The sequence below is a fragment of the Penicillium atrosanguineum genome (assembly GCF_028827265.1).
Source record: "Penicillium atrosanguineum strain IBT 20685 chromosome Unknown utg000007l_segment0_segment0, whole genome shotgun sequence".
In the NCBI taxonomy this organism is placed as follows: Eukaryota; Fungi; Ascomycota; class Eurotiomycetes; order Eurotiales; family Aspergillaceae; genus Penicillium; species Penicillium atrosanguineum.
Genome location: NW_026623139.1, coordinates 753,838 through 766,817, shown reverse-complemented (window position 1 = coordinate 766,817; position 12,980 = coordinate 753,838). Strand labels below are relative to the sequence as shown.

At 50.9% G+C, this 12,980-nt stretch overlaps 4 protein-coding genes across 4 annotated transcripts; 2 read left to right on the top strand and 2 right to left on the bottom strand.

Moving 5' to 3' along the window:
• Window positions 1–1,264: 1,264 nt before the first annotated feature.
• On the bottom strand, window positions 1,265–2,438 carry N7443_008481 (RNA-binding protein; the record flags this gene model as incomplete). Its single annotated transcript, XM_056888537.1, has 3 exons — window positions 1,265–1,928; window positions 1,985–2,118; window positions 2,175–2,438. 3 exons carry the CDS (start codon window positions 2,436–2,438, stop codon window positions 1,265–1,267), a joined length of 1,062 nt encoding a protein of 353 aa, XP_056737839.1.
• A 6,065-nt stretch (window positions 2,439–8,503) lies between these two features.
• N7443_008480 (uncharacterized protein) lies at window positions 8,504–8,727 on the top strand (the record flags this gene model as incomplete). Its single annotated transcript, XM_056888536.1, is given in 2 exon segments — window positions 8,504–8,559; window positions 8,571–8,727. 2 exon segments carry the CDS (start codon window positions 8,504–8,506, stop codon window positions 8,725–8,727), a joined length of 213 nt encoding a protein of 70 aa, XP_056737838.1.
• A 747-nt stretch (window positions 8,728–9,474) lies between these two features.
• Window positions 9,475–11,399, bottom strand: N7443_008479 (glycoside hydrolase family 47 protein; the record flags this gene model as incomplete). Its single annotated transcript, XM_056888535.1, has 7 exons — window positions 9,475–9,601; window positions 9,658–9,958; window positions 10,014–10,149; window positions 10,202–10,387; window positions 10,441–10,584; window positions 10,652–11,006; window positions 11,056–11,399. The coding sequence occupies 7 exons, from the start codon at window positions 11,397–11,399 to the stop codon at window positions 9,475–9,477; spliced, it is 1,593 nt and encodes a 530-aa protein (XP_056737837.1).
• Window positions 11,400–12,596: 1,197 nt separating this feature from the next.
• On the top strand, window positions 12,597–12,888 carry N7443_008478 (Glycoside hydrolase family 47; the record flags this gene model as incomplete). Its single annotated transcript, XM_056888534.1, has 2 exons — window positions 12,597–12,712; window positions 12,741–12,888. 2 exons carry the CDS (start codon window positions 12,597–12,599, stop codon window positions 12,886–12,888), a joined length of 264 nt encoding a protein of 87 aa, XP_056737836.1.
• Between the last annotated feature and the right edge of the window lie 92 nt (window positions 12,889–12,980).

Here is a 12,980-nt window from a genome sequence, read left to right as displayed (position 1 = left end):
AAGTGAGGCTATCGCTTAAGGTGGATGTTAACAGGCTTATCTCGTCTAGGCATAGGTCATCATACCTGCACGAAGGCGGGGAGTTAGGAAAGCCTGGTACGCTTATGCAGTCTATGTGACAAGGGAAGTGTCCCACTTGGCCTAGGATGGTTAACTGATTTACTAGTTTCGGCGCTCTCGCTTCTTGTCACATAGGGGACCACGGAAGCGTGGTTCGCAAGGGTAATTTCATTTTAATCTAATTTAGTGAGAGGGGCTTTTGGCTAGGGCACGGGGGATCGGGTCGAGGCCCGTTCGGCGCAGGCACGGAGGCGGAGATCGACCGATCCTCTCTACGAAATTGCGAACTCCTGAGATTTCAAAGGTAGGTTTGGGTTTTCGCGTTTGGTGTTTGGCGGTTAAGTGGGTTTCGTGTTTCCGGTTTTTAATTTATTTGTCCTTTAACCTGACTCGTGTTGGTGTCCTTGGTGCGGTGTCGGAAGGACAAGCCCCGGACAGTCCGACAACGAACCTAGGTTTGCCCGCTATATTGCCGAGTCTCCGCGTTGTCGTTGATTTGGAATGCGACCGTGGATAAGGGCGATCTAATCAACCATGGAACTGGGGTTGGGGCAGCCTATCCGATTGCCCTCGCATAGTGATTTGCTATTAATCCCATGTGCTCCTTTGGTTACCTAGGTTCCTAGGGACTGGGAAAGTAAGGTAAAAGGGTAAAAGTTAATAGTAAAAGTCAATTGTCAACGGTAGAAATGTTTGTATATGGATATGCAATTGTGTACAAAGGGTATTCTCATATCAAGTAAGGTTGGGGGGTATACAGCAGAACGCAACACGCATCGTCAAATCATAAATACACACATTCATCCACCAAGGTGGACAGGGAAAGGAAAAGGAAAGGAAAAAGTTACTTTGTGCTCGCAGTTGTTCGGGCTCAAGGTGGAGCCGCTTGCCCAAACTGGAGCCCCTTCCCCACTGACTTGCTCCCGCGGAAGCTCCGTGGTCGCTGCTCGCGATTCGCGATTCGACTTCTGGGTCCGGTGTTCTCCGGCCCACGAATGGCGTTGAGGCATTTGAGCTCTGAACTAGTCACGCAAATCTGGTGCGCCCAAGCCCATGATCAAGAGACTTGCTGCGCTTGTCCTGGTGGAGACCGGCGGCACAAGGCGCACTGCCTCTTACGCGAGGCAAGCTAGCAGGAGGAGGGGAGAGAAAGGCTCGTCATAAGTCATCAAACGGATTGAACTCCCGAAAGTTTGATATTCATTCACATGGCCCACTGCTTCCAGTTCATGGGCTGGAAGTGAGCCAGAGAGTGCACATGCTCGTCGTATGGCAGGCAGTCGGCGCTGGACCAAGACGGGGAAGGGTAGTGGCATTGAACTGGAGGCTGGACCAGGTTCTCTTCCAGAGAAATGGGCACAAGGTGTGAAGGCGACAGACCATCATGGCCGTCCCATCGCAATGGTGAATGCATCTGCAGCGGGGATGAGGTGATATCGTTTTTCAAGATGCTTTTGGGGTACTGTTCAATGACCGAAACGGATGCGGAGGAGATTGAGGAGCTGGAGTGAGGGGGGAGGGAAAATGTCGCGTCAGATAGAGGCGAGGGGCAGGTCTCTGCAGGCGAAGAGTAAAAGGGACTGTCGTCGATGGTTTCGGGGAGGTGATTCTGGAACAGATTGGCTGATGGGCGCTGCTGCAGAGGGAGATCCATGCCGTTCCACACCAGAGAGCCGTCACTGGCGAGCTCCGGGTGCACGCCGGGAGCAACGAGAGACCCAATCGACATGGAGTTCGATTGCTGGGGAGTGGTGGCGAGGAGAGATGCGCTATCCATGGGCAAGCAGTGGGGAACGGAAGTAGGGTCATTCATGACGGGAGCCTGGCGGTGCAAAGCCCATTGGGACTCCGGTTGTGACTCGAGCTCACTACCATTGTCAGCTTGCGATTCTCGTATATGCTGACATCTAGAGGTGCAACTTACTGTCTCTCCATGTGGCGCGCCAGCAAATCCGGCCGGTGGAAAGCCTTCTTGCAGCCACTCTCGGTACAGCGGTACGAAGCTTCGGGGTTGTGATTCAGTTCATGGCGTCTGCGGTGCTCGGCACGAGTGAAGACCTATTGTGCGATGAGAGTCAGCTTCATTGCGCATCATGGTCCGAATAGGCGCATACCTTGCTGCAACCAGGGAACTCGCAGGCGTGTACACGCTTTCCCTTCTTCGCTTTGCTGATGCGGTGGGTGGTGGGAGTATAGGTAACGTCCACAGAAGCGCCAGTCTGTGGGCTACGGCGCCCGTTCTTGCGGCCGACCATGGTTGATACAGAAGAGTGAGGCTCAGGAGACGGCGAGGTAGAAGTGGGGGAATTGAGAACAGAGATTATGAGGTTGTCAGACAGTGTGTTAGAGTTGCGCTCAGTAGAGGATCTTCGGGCCATCCTATAGACAGGGAGGGAGGGAAGATATATAGGAAAAGAACGGTAAGTGATGTAATTCAGTGAAACGGCAACTGAGGGAGGGTGGACTGATATAGAGAGATGGGGGACTAGGCTTGGCCTCAGATCCGGCGGAACAATAGGCGGCTTTCCCAAATTAAATAAAAATAAAATCATGGAAAATGGAGAAAAATGGAGAAAATGGCTAAGAAAAATAAAATAAAATAAAATCCCCAATAATTACCATAATAATTACAGGCTAACCTTAGATCAAAGGGAACCAAGCACGGGCGTGGAGGCGATGATCGCTCGGGATGATCAAGCATAAGCCCGTCCTAAAATTACACCACGTTGTCGAGGAGTGCGGCTGAGGCGTGAAACGATACTAAAGTTACACCGTATCTATGCAGTGTAGACCCGTGTCAACGGCTCGTGAGGCGCCGATCCAGTGCCCGCATGAGGGATGCAGCCAACAGGGGGTTTTCCTCGGTGTTGGTTCTAAGATAGTACTCGTTACCGCCGCCCCAAGGGATGGCCCTCTCTAGAGTAGATTGGGGGGGGGGGGTTTTCACGTTTTCTCATGCTCAAAGTTTGCATAGAGTTCTCACAAAGAAGGGAACAAGGACTTTCCAAATGGTGGATCTAGGGCAGTCCCAAGTCCAAGCTTCCACGGAACGTAACGGGTTTGCCCCACCGGGGAGGGGGACAGCTCTCCGTCATGGTTCTCCACGCTTTGGGAAACTCGCAGGATCGCACTTTATACCTAAAGGAGTATGTATGGAAGCCTAGCCCTGTAACTCGGTGATTGGTTAGTGCCGCCATATCATGCGTTGGAATTCCGTGTAACTTGTGTTAGGTGCCTTGTACTTTTGTCCCTGAGGCTGAAATTTAATTTCTTTTCTTTCTTTTCTTTTTTGGCTACCTGGTATCTAAACTATCAATTTTTTAAAAAAAATAATTTTCACACCTTGGGATGGTTGATGGAAAGTTTTACTTCACGTAGGCGCTCTGGACGGAACAACTGTCGAATGATGCGAGCAGTGCCCCCAGTGGTACCAAGGCCTGAGGTGTGGAAAGCCTGGGTCAGCCTAGTGGGTCTGTGAGTCCGCCTTAGGAGGCAGAGAGGACCTCTTGGCCCTGGGCCTGTAGCTTGTTTCACTCTTGCTGATCCTTTACCGTATAAGGTGAATGAACGATTCCCTGCTCGGTCCCGAGCTTTTCTAACGTCAGGAACTCGATCTCCGTCCTGTGTATAGGTATGAGAATAGCCTCCGTCCGATCTCTGCAGCCGAGTCTAGGGGCTCTTCAGAAGAGACGGTGTAAATCATTGCCCATTCTCTTTTTCTCTCTAAGGGTTCGAGACCTGCGCCCGACTGCACCTTGCTCCCTGCACGCTGCACGCTGCACATGACTTGGTTGCCCAGGCATGCACCCCATGCTGCGTGGCATACAAACCCGGCCCTCGTGGCATCCTGATACAGGGGGATTCAGGAGTCAGATCCTGGCGGTGGCAATGACCTACATTCCTGAAACACGATACTCTGCAAACATTCTGGAAGAGATCCTTCGTTCTGCACTTGCCACGAGGCAAATCGCCACGCTTATGGTGATAGACATGCAGGGGCAACAGTCTCACGTACATTCTTACTTCCATGCTGCCAAATCAGCAGTATAATAATGCCGAAGTCAGCGTGGAGGGAAGGCGTGGGGAATCTTTGCACGGCCCACCACTCCCAATCCAGCATTTAGTGCGACACCTATACACTCCGTACATCACGAGTCAACCTTGCAACCCCGTCCTAGCCGGGATCTTCGGGCGGCATGCGCGTGAACGTCAATTTCTCACTGCCCACCGCTCACAGCTCAAATTCCAAGTTATGAACTTCGAGCTAGGGGCCTGGTTTGATCGCCCCCCTGGTTAATAGCATTTCGGCTCCCCGTCTGATCGCGGCCCTTACCGTATCTTATCTAGTCTCGACAAGGGTCCACGTACGGTAATTTCGCTTGCCCGGCGCTATGGTTGGTGGTTCACGCCAGTTCCTTCGTGCAGTGCCTTCCCCTCACGTGGATGGTTGCAATGTCATTTTGGAGCAAGGTAATGCGGATCATGACGATATCCAGTGCCATCTGAATCATGAAATCATGAAAGGCACGATCGGCACGATACTAGACATTCGATTTCGGGAACAAGTAGCAGGCCATTGTATCTACTCTCTAGCCCACTGGCCATAGCAATACGCTACGGATGGTGTATTTCCGCAGTACCTATGTCCACATCGGGTGGACCCTGCCATGACCTTCCCCATGTCTCATCGGTTGAAGATTACGGGTGTTTTGATCAGCATCATAACATAAGGCATCGCCCAAGGCACAGCCTTCAAGTCTAGGGCTCTGCAGAGTGAGTTTAGTGGTCGCGAGTTAGGGTTCACTGTTGAGTGTTGGTTCTTTTTTTAGACGTGCCAGATCCCGTCACTCAAATAACAGCGACAGGGGTGTCGCTTGGTGTTGGCACGAAGGCTTAAGGGTACCCGGCCAAGTGTGCACCCCAAGAATTCCTCCGTGTAATCTGCACAAAGTACGGAGCTCTGAATCTCTGCCCCTTTTTCCCGGTTTTAGCAGTTCGATACCGACGTGTCGGGCTCCCACAGAGATCAACGCTCGGAGAGTCCCCGGGGATTATCGGGTGTCGAGGCAGAAAGCTACGAGCGGAGAAGCTCCGTAGCGAATCACGTCATTATTAATATCTCCACGAGGCTCTTGTGACCGTGTCTGATGGTCTCGGCTTTTGGAGATGCGACAGTGAGTTCCCGGTAGCACACATAGCTTTGAATATAGGATGAAAGTGGGTCAAGTTCTATCTCAGAGAGGAAGGTCTTCACCTTGACGACAACCGATATTCATCCTCGCGGCCGCTAGTCAAGCCATCTCACCTAAGATCGAGTGGATCGTCTCCAACCAACGGCTTCTTTATCAGTTGCAGAATCGTGGTCATGAAGATTCGACTCCTCACATGGGCCCGCGTGGCTTTGCTCATGTAGTCTAAAGTAGTGAGGCACTTAACCCAACAGTCGGGATTCTGCGCTCTCTCCTGATCGGGACAAGTGAAGCGATTTTCACTTGTCCCGATCAGGCTGGCATGCTTTCCTGATTAATCTCCCATGACTCGAGCTATTGAATACCCTACGTATTTTGATATATTCCGTCCGGTGGATTGTAACCTCCGGCCTCCGATAACGGTCGCCACGCTAGGCCTGACCCAAATCCATGCCCTGGTTTTCCCAACTCTAACAGAACGGTACTTGACCGTTGGTCCCGAGTTAGTCCACAGTCTGTGCTAGTAACGCTCCTAGCCTGTTAAGCGCCGTCAGCCTCATGCCTTCGCCAGAGCTGTACATTATCCCCTCTGGGCTTAGTGAGAGAAGCGGCCCACCCACCTCCAACTGCGCCTTGGCGCATCGGGCTTTGAAGTTATTTCACTTTCTTCTTTCGGCCGTTGTGTTGGGCCTAGCTGAATTGGGAGAACTTTGAAATTCCCCGACTTAGTGGTCTCCACCTGTGCCTTCGACTTGGCCCTTTGCATTACGGACGAGCCAAGCACTACCCGGGAAGGGTGATCGATCTACACGGTCCGACCGATGAGAAAGGTGGAACAATCGTTGTCAGTGCTTCGGATTTTCCGCATAGGTGGCTCTGAGTAGTGCAGCTTGTACCGGCTTTGGGGTTTCAAATTAATGGTAACCGGCCGAGTTGCATCTCGGGCAAGGCATTCAATAAATGACGCACAATCTCTGGCTCGATAATCTGTGTTTACAAGGGTCTGGAGCCCTGAATAGTACACTAGAGGGTCTAGGTCCTTCACCAGCCTGGACCTATGCTTCGCGGGGAACACTCTGCACTCCGCAAGGACATCCGCATGGACATCCGCAGAGATCAGCGGCGATATCGTCAGCGCCCATGGTACCTGGGTAAAAGCCGCAAACCCCGTACGCTACGGGAGTGATAGTCAAAGTCAAATCTACGTCTGATGAATCCATTTGCAGATCATGATAATTGGCAATTGTTCTACTCGGAATGTCCGCCTTGTATGATGAGACGCCCGAGTGAAATGCACTTGGAGGCCTAAATGCACATCATGCTTACTGTTTTCCTCGTCAACACTGTAAATCCATCTCAATAGGTGGTGGCTACCCACACCTCATGCAGGTCCTCAAGCCGTTCGGCCCTATGAGAAGCGACGTTTCGCATAGCGTGTGAAGATCAGGCCATGTGGTTGTCAGCAGTGGCAAGGCAGACTGGGATTCTGCCTGATCATGCAGCTCGGCCATGTGTCTGCACTATGGATGTGATGCAATGAGCGCCGATGTACCAATAATATGCGCGATGCCGTCGGACGAAGTCCCAGACGGGTTCCCGGATCCAAGCATCTGCGATCGGATGGAGACCTTGAACTCCATCACGACTAGCTTGGCCAAGGGTTCATCAATACCCCTGGACATAATCATCGATGAAGACGAGAAAGGGCAGGTGGACGAGAACCGGATCGACTGAAACAACGGGAACCAGTGTTGCCTTGCATCGCAAAGCTTGCTCAGTTCATCTTCATCTCGGTATTAAAGAATTAGCCGACGGCCGAGTCCAGCATCACCTCGAGCCCGTCCATACAACGACGACGCCTCCTGGCTCCAGTCCCCCTTAACCGACCCCCGGGACGCAGGATTCGCACCCCTGCCTGACCATGTGGCCGAAGGATCACGGATCAAAAGATGCGGTAGGAACCGACGTGGCTCGAATAGGAAATCGCACGATCAGCACTATACAGCTGTAATGTTAGTAATGACCTCGTAACGAACAAAGCCCTACCCAATCTGCCATGCGCCCGGGAAAAGACTAGTGTGTTTGCAAGGGGCCATCAGGGGCTACACTACTGTCGCGAGTATGCATTCCTGCGCCCGCTAGGCCACTTGAGGTTATTGTACATCGGTTTGTGAGCGAAGAGTGTTATCCTGGACCAATCTGAGATGTGTTTCAGATTGCTTACACGTGGACGCTGCTGATCATAGCGTGCACTTATTTTTATCGACTGTTGTGTATCGGCCCGCATCGACTCCTGCATCTTGTCGTTCGATTACCGTGGGAGGGTTGTGTGGAGATCCCGGGCTTGAATGAAACGAACGCCCGTCAAGCCATGTGCTGATCGCCTGTTTCAGGTTTTGTTTGTCGGGTGCGTTACCCAGCACTATTTCTGGTGAAGCGCATTTGATGTATTTTATTCGGGATCTAAATCTAGAGTTTCGTTTTTTATCATTTCGCTCGGCCCATTCAAGGTTGTTGCACATGATGTGAGGGTCCACAGGTATGGTCAAGCTTAGGTCTCTTCCCACCTGCGCAGGTGTACTTTACTAAGGATCGGCAGAAAATGAAACAAGTGGCTTTTGTTAATCTTTCTCATTCAAATCCTGATAAAGACCGAGCTTGGATTTCGCGATGAAGCATCGGGATCGGACTAGAGGACTTGGGGCCCGACCAACCTTTCCAACCCACTCTTTTACGAGCAAGCCAATCAAAACCTGAGATCCACATGCCCCATAGCCCCATGAACAGTGCCTTGGTGCAGATCTCCAGTATGGACATCTAGACAATTGAGCCTTGAATGCACGTCTCCCGTCCAGAAAATAGATTTCGGCAAGCCTAATAGAGATGTTGGGTGGCTTGGCGGCTAATACAAAGTTGTTCACAAATACGGACACGCGCATTGCGTTGCATCAGGCCAACGCAAACAGCCCCTAATTAGCAACATTTGGCTTTCCAAGACAACAACCTGCAGATAATTTTCTATTGTAGTAACCAACAAGCCACCAACAATACCGTTGGACGCGCGAATCACCGTAATCCCAGGCCGCCATCGGCGCTTCTGCAAAATGCACCCCCGAAGCTCTTCTGGGGCTAGTTCCAGCCTTCTACGACCTAGCGGTGACTGCCATCTGCAAGATGACATCACTCCCACGTTTCTCCCAACGAGTCATATGCCTGTTTAATTGTTGGTTCATGGAGTATTCCTATTCGCCACCATGTACTCCGTACTGCAGGCGGTGCTCAGGTTTCAGGAGCAGCGGACTAACGTGGTGTTTGTCACAGCTCGTTGCGCGAGCTGTCTACTGACATCAACCCTGGAGTCCAGGCTCAATTTGGTCCCCGGCGATGGATCCCCGATGCAACGAAGAGAAGTGACGCATCGCGGATTCTCAATGCACCGATGCTGGCGACCAAGGTCCTCAACGTATCCGAGTCTTAATGTTCCTGCCAGGGATTACCTGCGTCGCAGGCCCCCGTCTAGCGCATCCTTCCGGCCAGGCACGGGTGTGCATGATGCCATAATCTGATGTCCGATAGAGACGGTATGATAAAACTACTAGATTAGGTGTGGTAAATATGCATTGTTCACATCAAGATAAGCACACGTGGGCCGCTTTTCTCGATGTGCTTCGACTCCACCCTCGTTTCCGGGGGTCCGGATGTGCTTGGGCTTATGTGGTACTACTCTCGGGGGTTGTCTTAATGTTGGCCGTCGATCATCGCTGAATCCTTTCGCCGGTTTAATCTTCTACGATGATCTCAGTGGCTTTCTCTTGGAATGGTCGCGTTGTTCCTTATGTGATTGATGTCATGGAAATGAGGAGATCCTGGGTCAGTCAATTCTTCCGTCGAGGGTGAGAGTTTCATTTCGCAAAGTCCGGCCGGGCTTTGGTGTGTCTGAAATCTGTGTGGCGTGGTCTGAATGTAGCTAGTCCAGCTCTGGATTACTGTACTTATTCTTGGCGTAGACTCGAAACGTGAATGTACTTTGTGAGAAACTTTCGCATACTTCGGGTCAAGACAGAATGTATAGATATCATCCCAGGACAATTTCGAAGAGCAGACTACTCCGATAGACATTGATGTTATCATCTAAAGAAGATGGCTCTTGCTATCCAAGCATTTAAAACTATTCACAATCCCCTCCTGACCATTTCAGCAACCACTACACCTTCTCTTATCATCCTTAGTTGCAGGGCTTCTTAATGCGCATGGGGTGGCACTCGGTGTTAAACACAAACTCATCCAGACTGACGACATCGGTCTCAGCGAAGGAGAGATAGAGGTACTTGAGAACCTCAGCAAAGTAGAAGCTACACAAGCGATTCGTCAGTTCCATCTTTGTTAGCGTTTAATGTTGAAAGCTCACCTGGCAACATAGTTGATCAACTCGCCACCGCCAGGAGCATTCACATCGGATATCTCGGCGTAGGGCACGGACTTGGATCGCTTCGTATCCAGAGCCTGGAAGATCTCCCAGTTGTAGTCCTGCCAGCGAGTATCACCAGTGATGCGGTACGCGTACCAGATGCTCTCGATGGGCTCGGGATAGTCGCGATACGAGGGGTCAGTGATGAAGTAGCCGTTCTTAGCGGCTTCGGCGCGGTAGGTGGCGTTCTTATTGTATTGGTTGTCGTAGGCGGTGTTGTTCTGGTTGTACCAGGCAATACCTGGATTTTTTTTTAATCAGCTACAGTAGAAAGACTTGGGCTTGTGTGGCCTCACTCGACGGATTCAGACCGGTCGTGGTGGTGTTGAAGAGCCGGTGACAGCTATCAGTCACCTTGACTCCAAGGTCAGTGATGTCGGGGCGGTCCAGATATGCTCCACCGAGAAGAAGATTACCGCCAGCGAAGCAAGCCTAGAAGAAGATGTTAATGGGTAACGGGAAAAGCAAGGTGGGGTTGACGAACGTAGTCATCCATGGCCCACATGAGGCTACCGTTGATGTCGGATTGCGACAGGAAGGTCAGCTCGGGGTGATGATACGGGTGTAGCGCAATATTCTTCATGCTCGACTCTGCGGTGACAACCCAAAAGTCACGTAGCTGCTGAGCGTATTCATCCGAGGGATCGTACACATAAGTCTTGATAAGGTACTGCGGAAAGAATTAGTCTCATACATACATAGCTGCTTGATATTGAAGTCTACCTCGATGAAGCTGTCCACGCCAGCTTCCCAGCCAGCATCAAAGGTAATGAACTTGCCAGTCTCGGTGTCAAGCTCGGTACCAACGAGGCCGGGGTAAACGGGAGCAGGGCTGGGCTTGATGAGATAGCTCTCGGCCTTCTTCGCCTATAATGTGGGATGCATATCAATATCCCGTTCTCAAAACTGATCAATAATGCGGAAGTGGACCTACGTGCTCGCGGAAAGACTCATCGCCAGTGAGATCGGAGAGACGGTAGTACTCCAAGATCATGGTTCCGGCCTGGGCAGTGTTGGTACTATTGTACGTAGTGCCATTGATGGTACTGGAGGCCTGAATAACTTCGCCAGTGGTAAAGTTCATCTGTGACGCAGGTAGACCAGTGACAGTGTCGAACACTGGGCTGATGGCAGTCGCCAGGGACTTTGCCTGGGATAGCAGGGCCTCGACAAGATGCTCGTCATAGGGGTTAGGGAATTTTCCACTCTTGATCAAGTCATATGCGCTCAGAAGTCCAGCGAGATAACGGATGTTTGTGTCAAAGAAATTGACGATATAGGCAGACTTTCTATTCGGGAATTAATAAACAGCGCCAGTAGATCGGTTTCCGAACTTACGTGAAGTCAACAGAAGCAATGTGATTCAGCTGTTTCTCAACAATATCGGTCAAGCCCATGACAATGGCAGTGTCAATGCCATCGACAACACTAGCACCCCAGCCGAAAAGGTCATTGGTGCCGTTGTGGGTGAGGGGCATGAGGTCGTCCTGGGGGAATGCATATTTGTAGTATTGGTTCCACTCGCGGACATAGGCCTGCTTCACAGCTTCGGCACGCGGATCATTCTTGTTTGTGCCAGCAGGGAAGTCATGCTGAACCTTTCGGCAGGTCTGACTGGGACGAGCAACGACAGCGGGGACGAGGGCCGCCAGGGCCAACAGAGCGCGGGAGACGATCACCATGCTGATCAGCCTTTTGCTCTTTCTTTGAAGTGCACTGAAAAGGAAGTTGGATTGGCGAAACAAGGGATATATACTAAACCCCCTGCCGATCGACAGGGGTCATTGTTACATTGCTGAAAGGTTACATAGTTAGCCCCGGGGTTGATTACTCGAGTCAACACAAGCTAGTAGATTTACAAGGTTGACTTTGGGGCCTTACCCCTTCAAGGCTATGTTTCCATGACGCACGAAATCATTTGTTGAGCAAATCAATGAAGTTTCAGGAGTCGGGGGATGACCGAGCTACAATATTGAGGGGCTTGCGCATTGACGCGTAGCGCGTGCCTGGCGCTTTGCAGGGTTCATTCAAGCTTTTGCGGAACCATCCGCTTCGGACTAAAGAAAACCGAATTCTGCGGGGAATTGCCCGATCTCCGGTCCAAAGCTGGGAGTCCTGAGGGCTAGAATGTTTTCTGTCTTGATACTGAAATACGCTGACTTTCTATATCCTTGGAGATATACTATACTGCCCGAGATCCAGTAGACCAAGGTTCAAGTACCTGCGATTGAGGAGAGTATCCATCGTAGGTGCTGACCTAGGCAACACGCGACAAGGAACAAGAAACATTGGGGTAAACACTAGTCCCGTTATTACCGCCACTTCGTCACAGTTCTACTTCGTGGCGTTATGAATTATGCTCTGAGTGTCCACTACTCCAGATTCAACAACAGATGATCTTAATGCTTATTCGAGTAATGATCAGTTTCGGTCAAATTACATCAGGTCAAGTCGGGCTTAGGCATCTCTTCTTCGGAGATATTAAAACTAGAATGCTACCCCGGAGTCAGTGCGAGCTCGACCCCGCGCCAACTCAAGAGAGCCTAACAGGCCCGAACGTTACCGTCCTAGATTGTACCATCACAAGCACATCTGGATCTCTTTGCAGTGGGCGCGATTGGGGATCCACTACACGGGGGTAATAACACCGAGCTGCTCTACGTGTGGAGACCCAACTGGACCTATTCCGCTATTATATAGAGTGTATGAGCTATGCGGTGAAAGCCACAGTGCTATACGGTTGATAATCTTGCAGAGATAGACAGGAAGATGAACCTTCATGGCTTGTCTTTGACAGACTGGATATATTTGCTTCGATCGAACTCTGTAGCCAATCTGTAGGAAACACTGATAATTATTTCCGTCCGTTATATCTTGGCATGTTGAATATCGTCAAGACTTGCGAAGATGGTTTTAAGCTGATTCTCAACTTTGCCAGTGCTTCAGACATTACAAAGGACCTGGCTGCTCTTGGAGATTATATGTTACCTCATCGGTGATCTTACTCTTACTAACTAGCCCAGCATCTCCGACGCAGTCCTTGTGGATAGCTTCAACGACGGAGATGATCGAGAATCCTGCTACAAAAACTTCATTCGAAAGACAGGATCCAATTTTGGCTATAATTGGGCTCCCAAGATTGCCCTACTCGGTATCTGGCAGTCTGCGTGATTGGTACCACTGAACTCTGCATCTCCGATGTCCCTGCAGACTGCATTGATTCAAGAAGCAAACCGGACCGTACCCGCCTGGTTAAGCTTTGA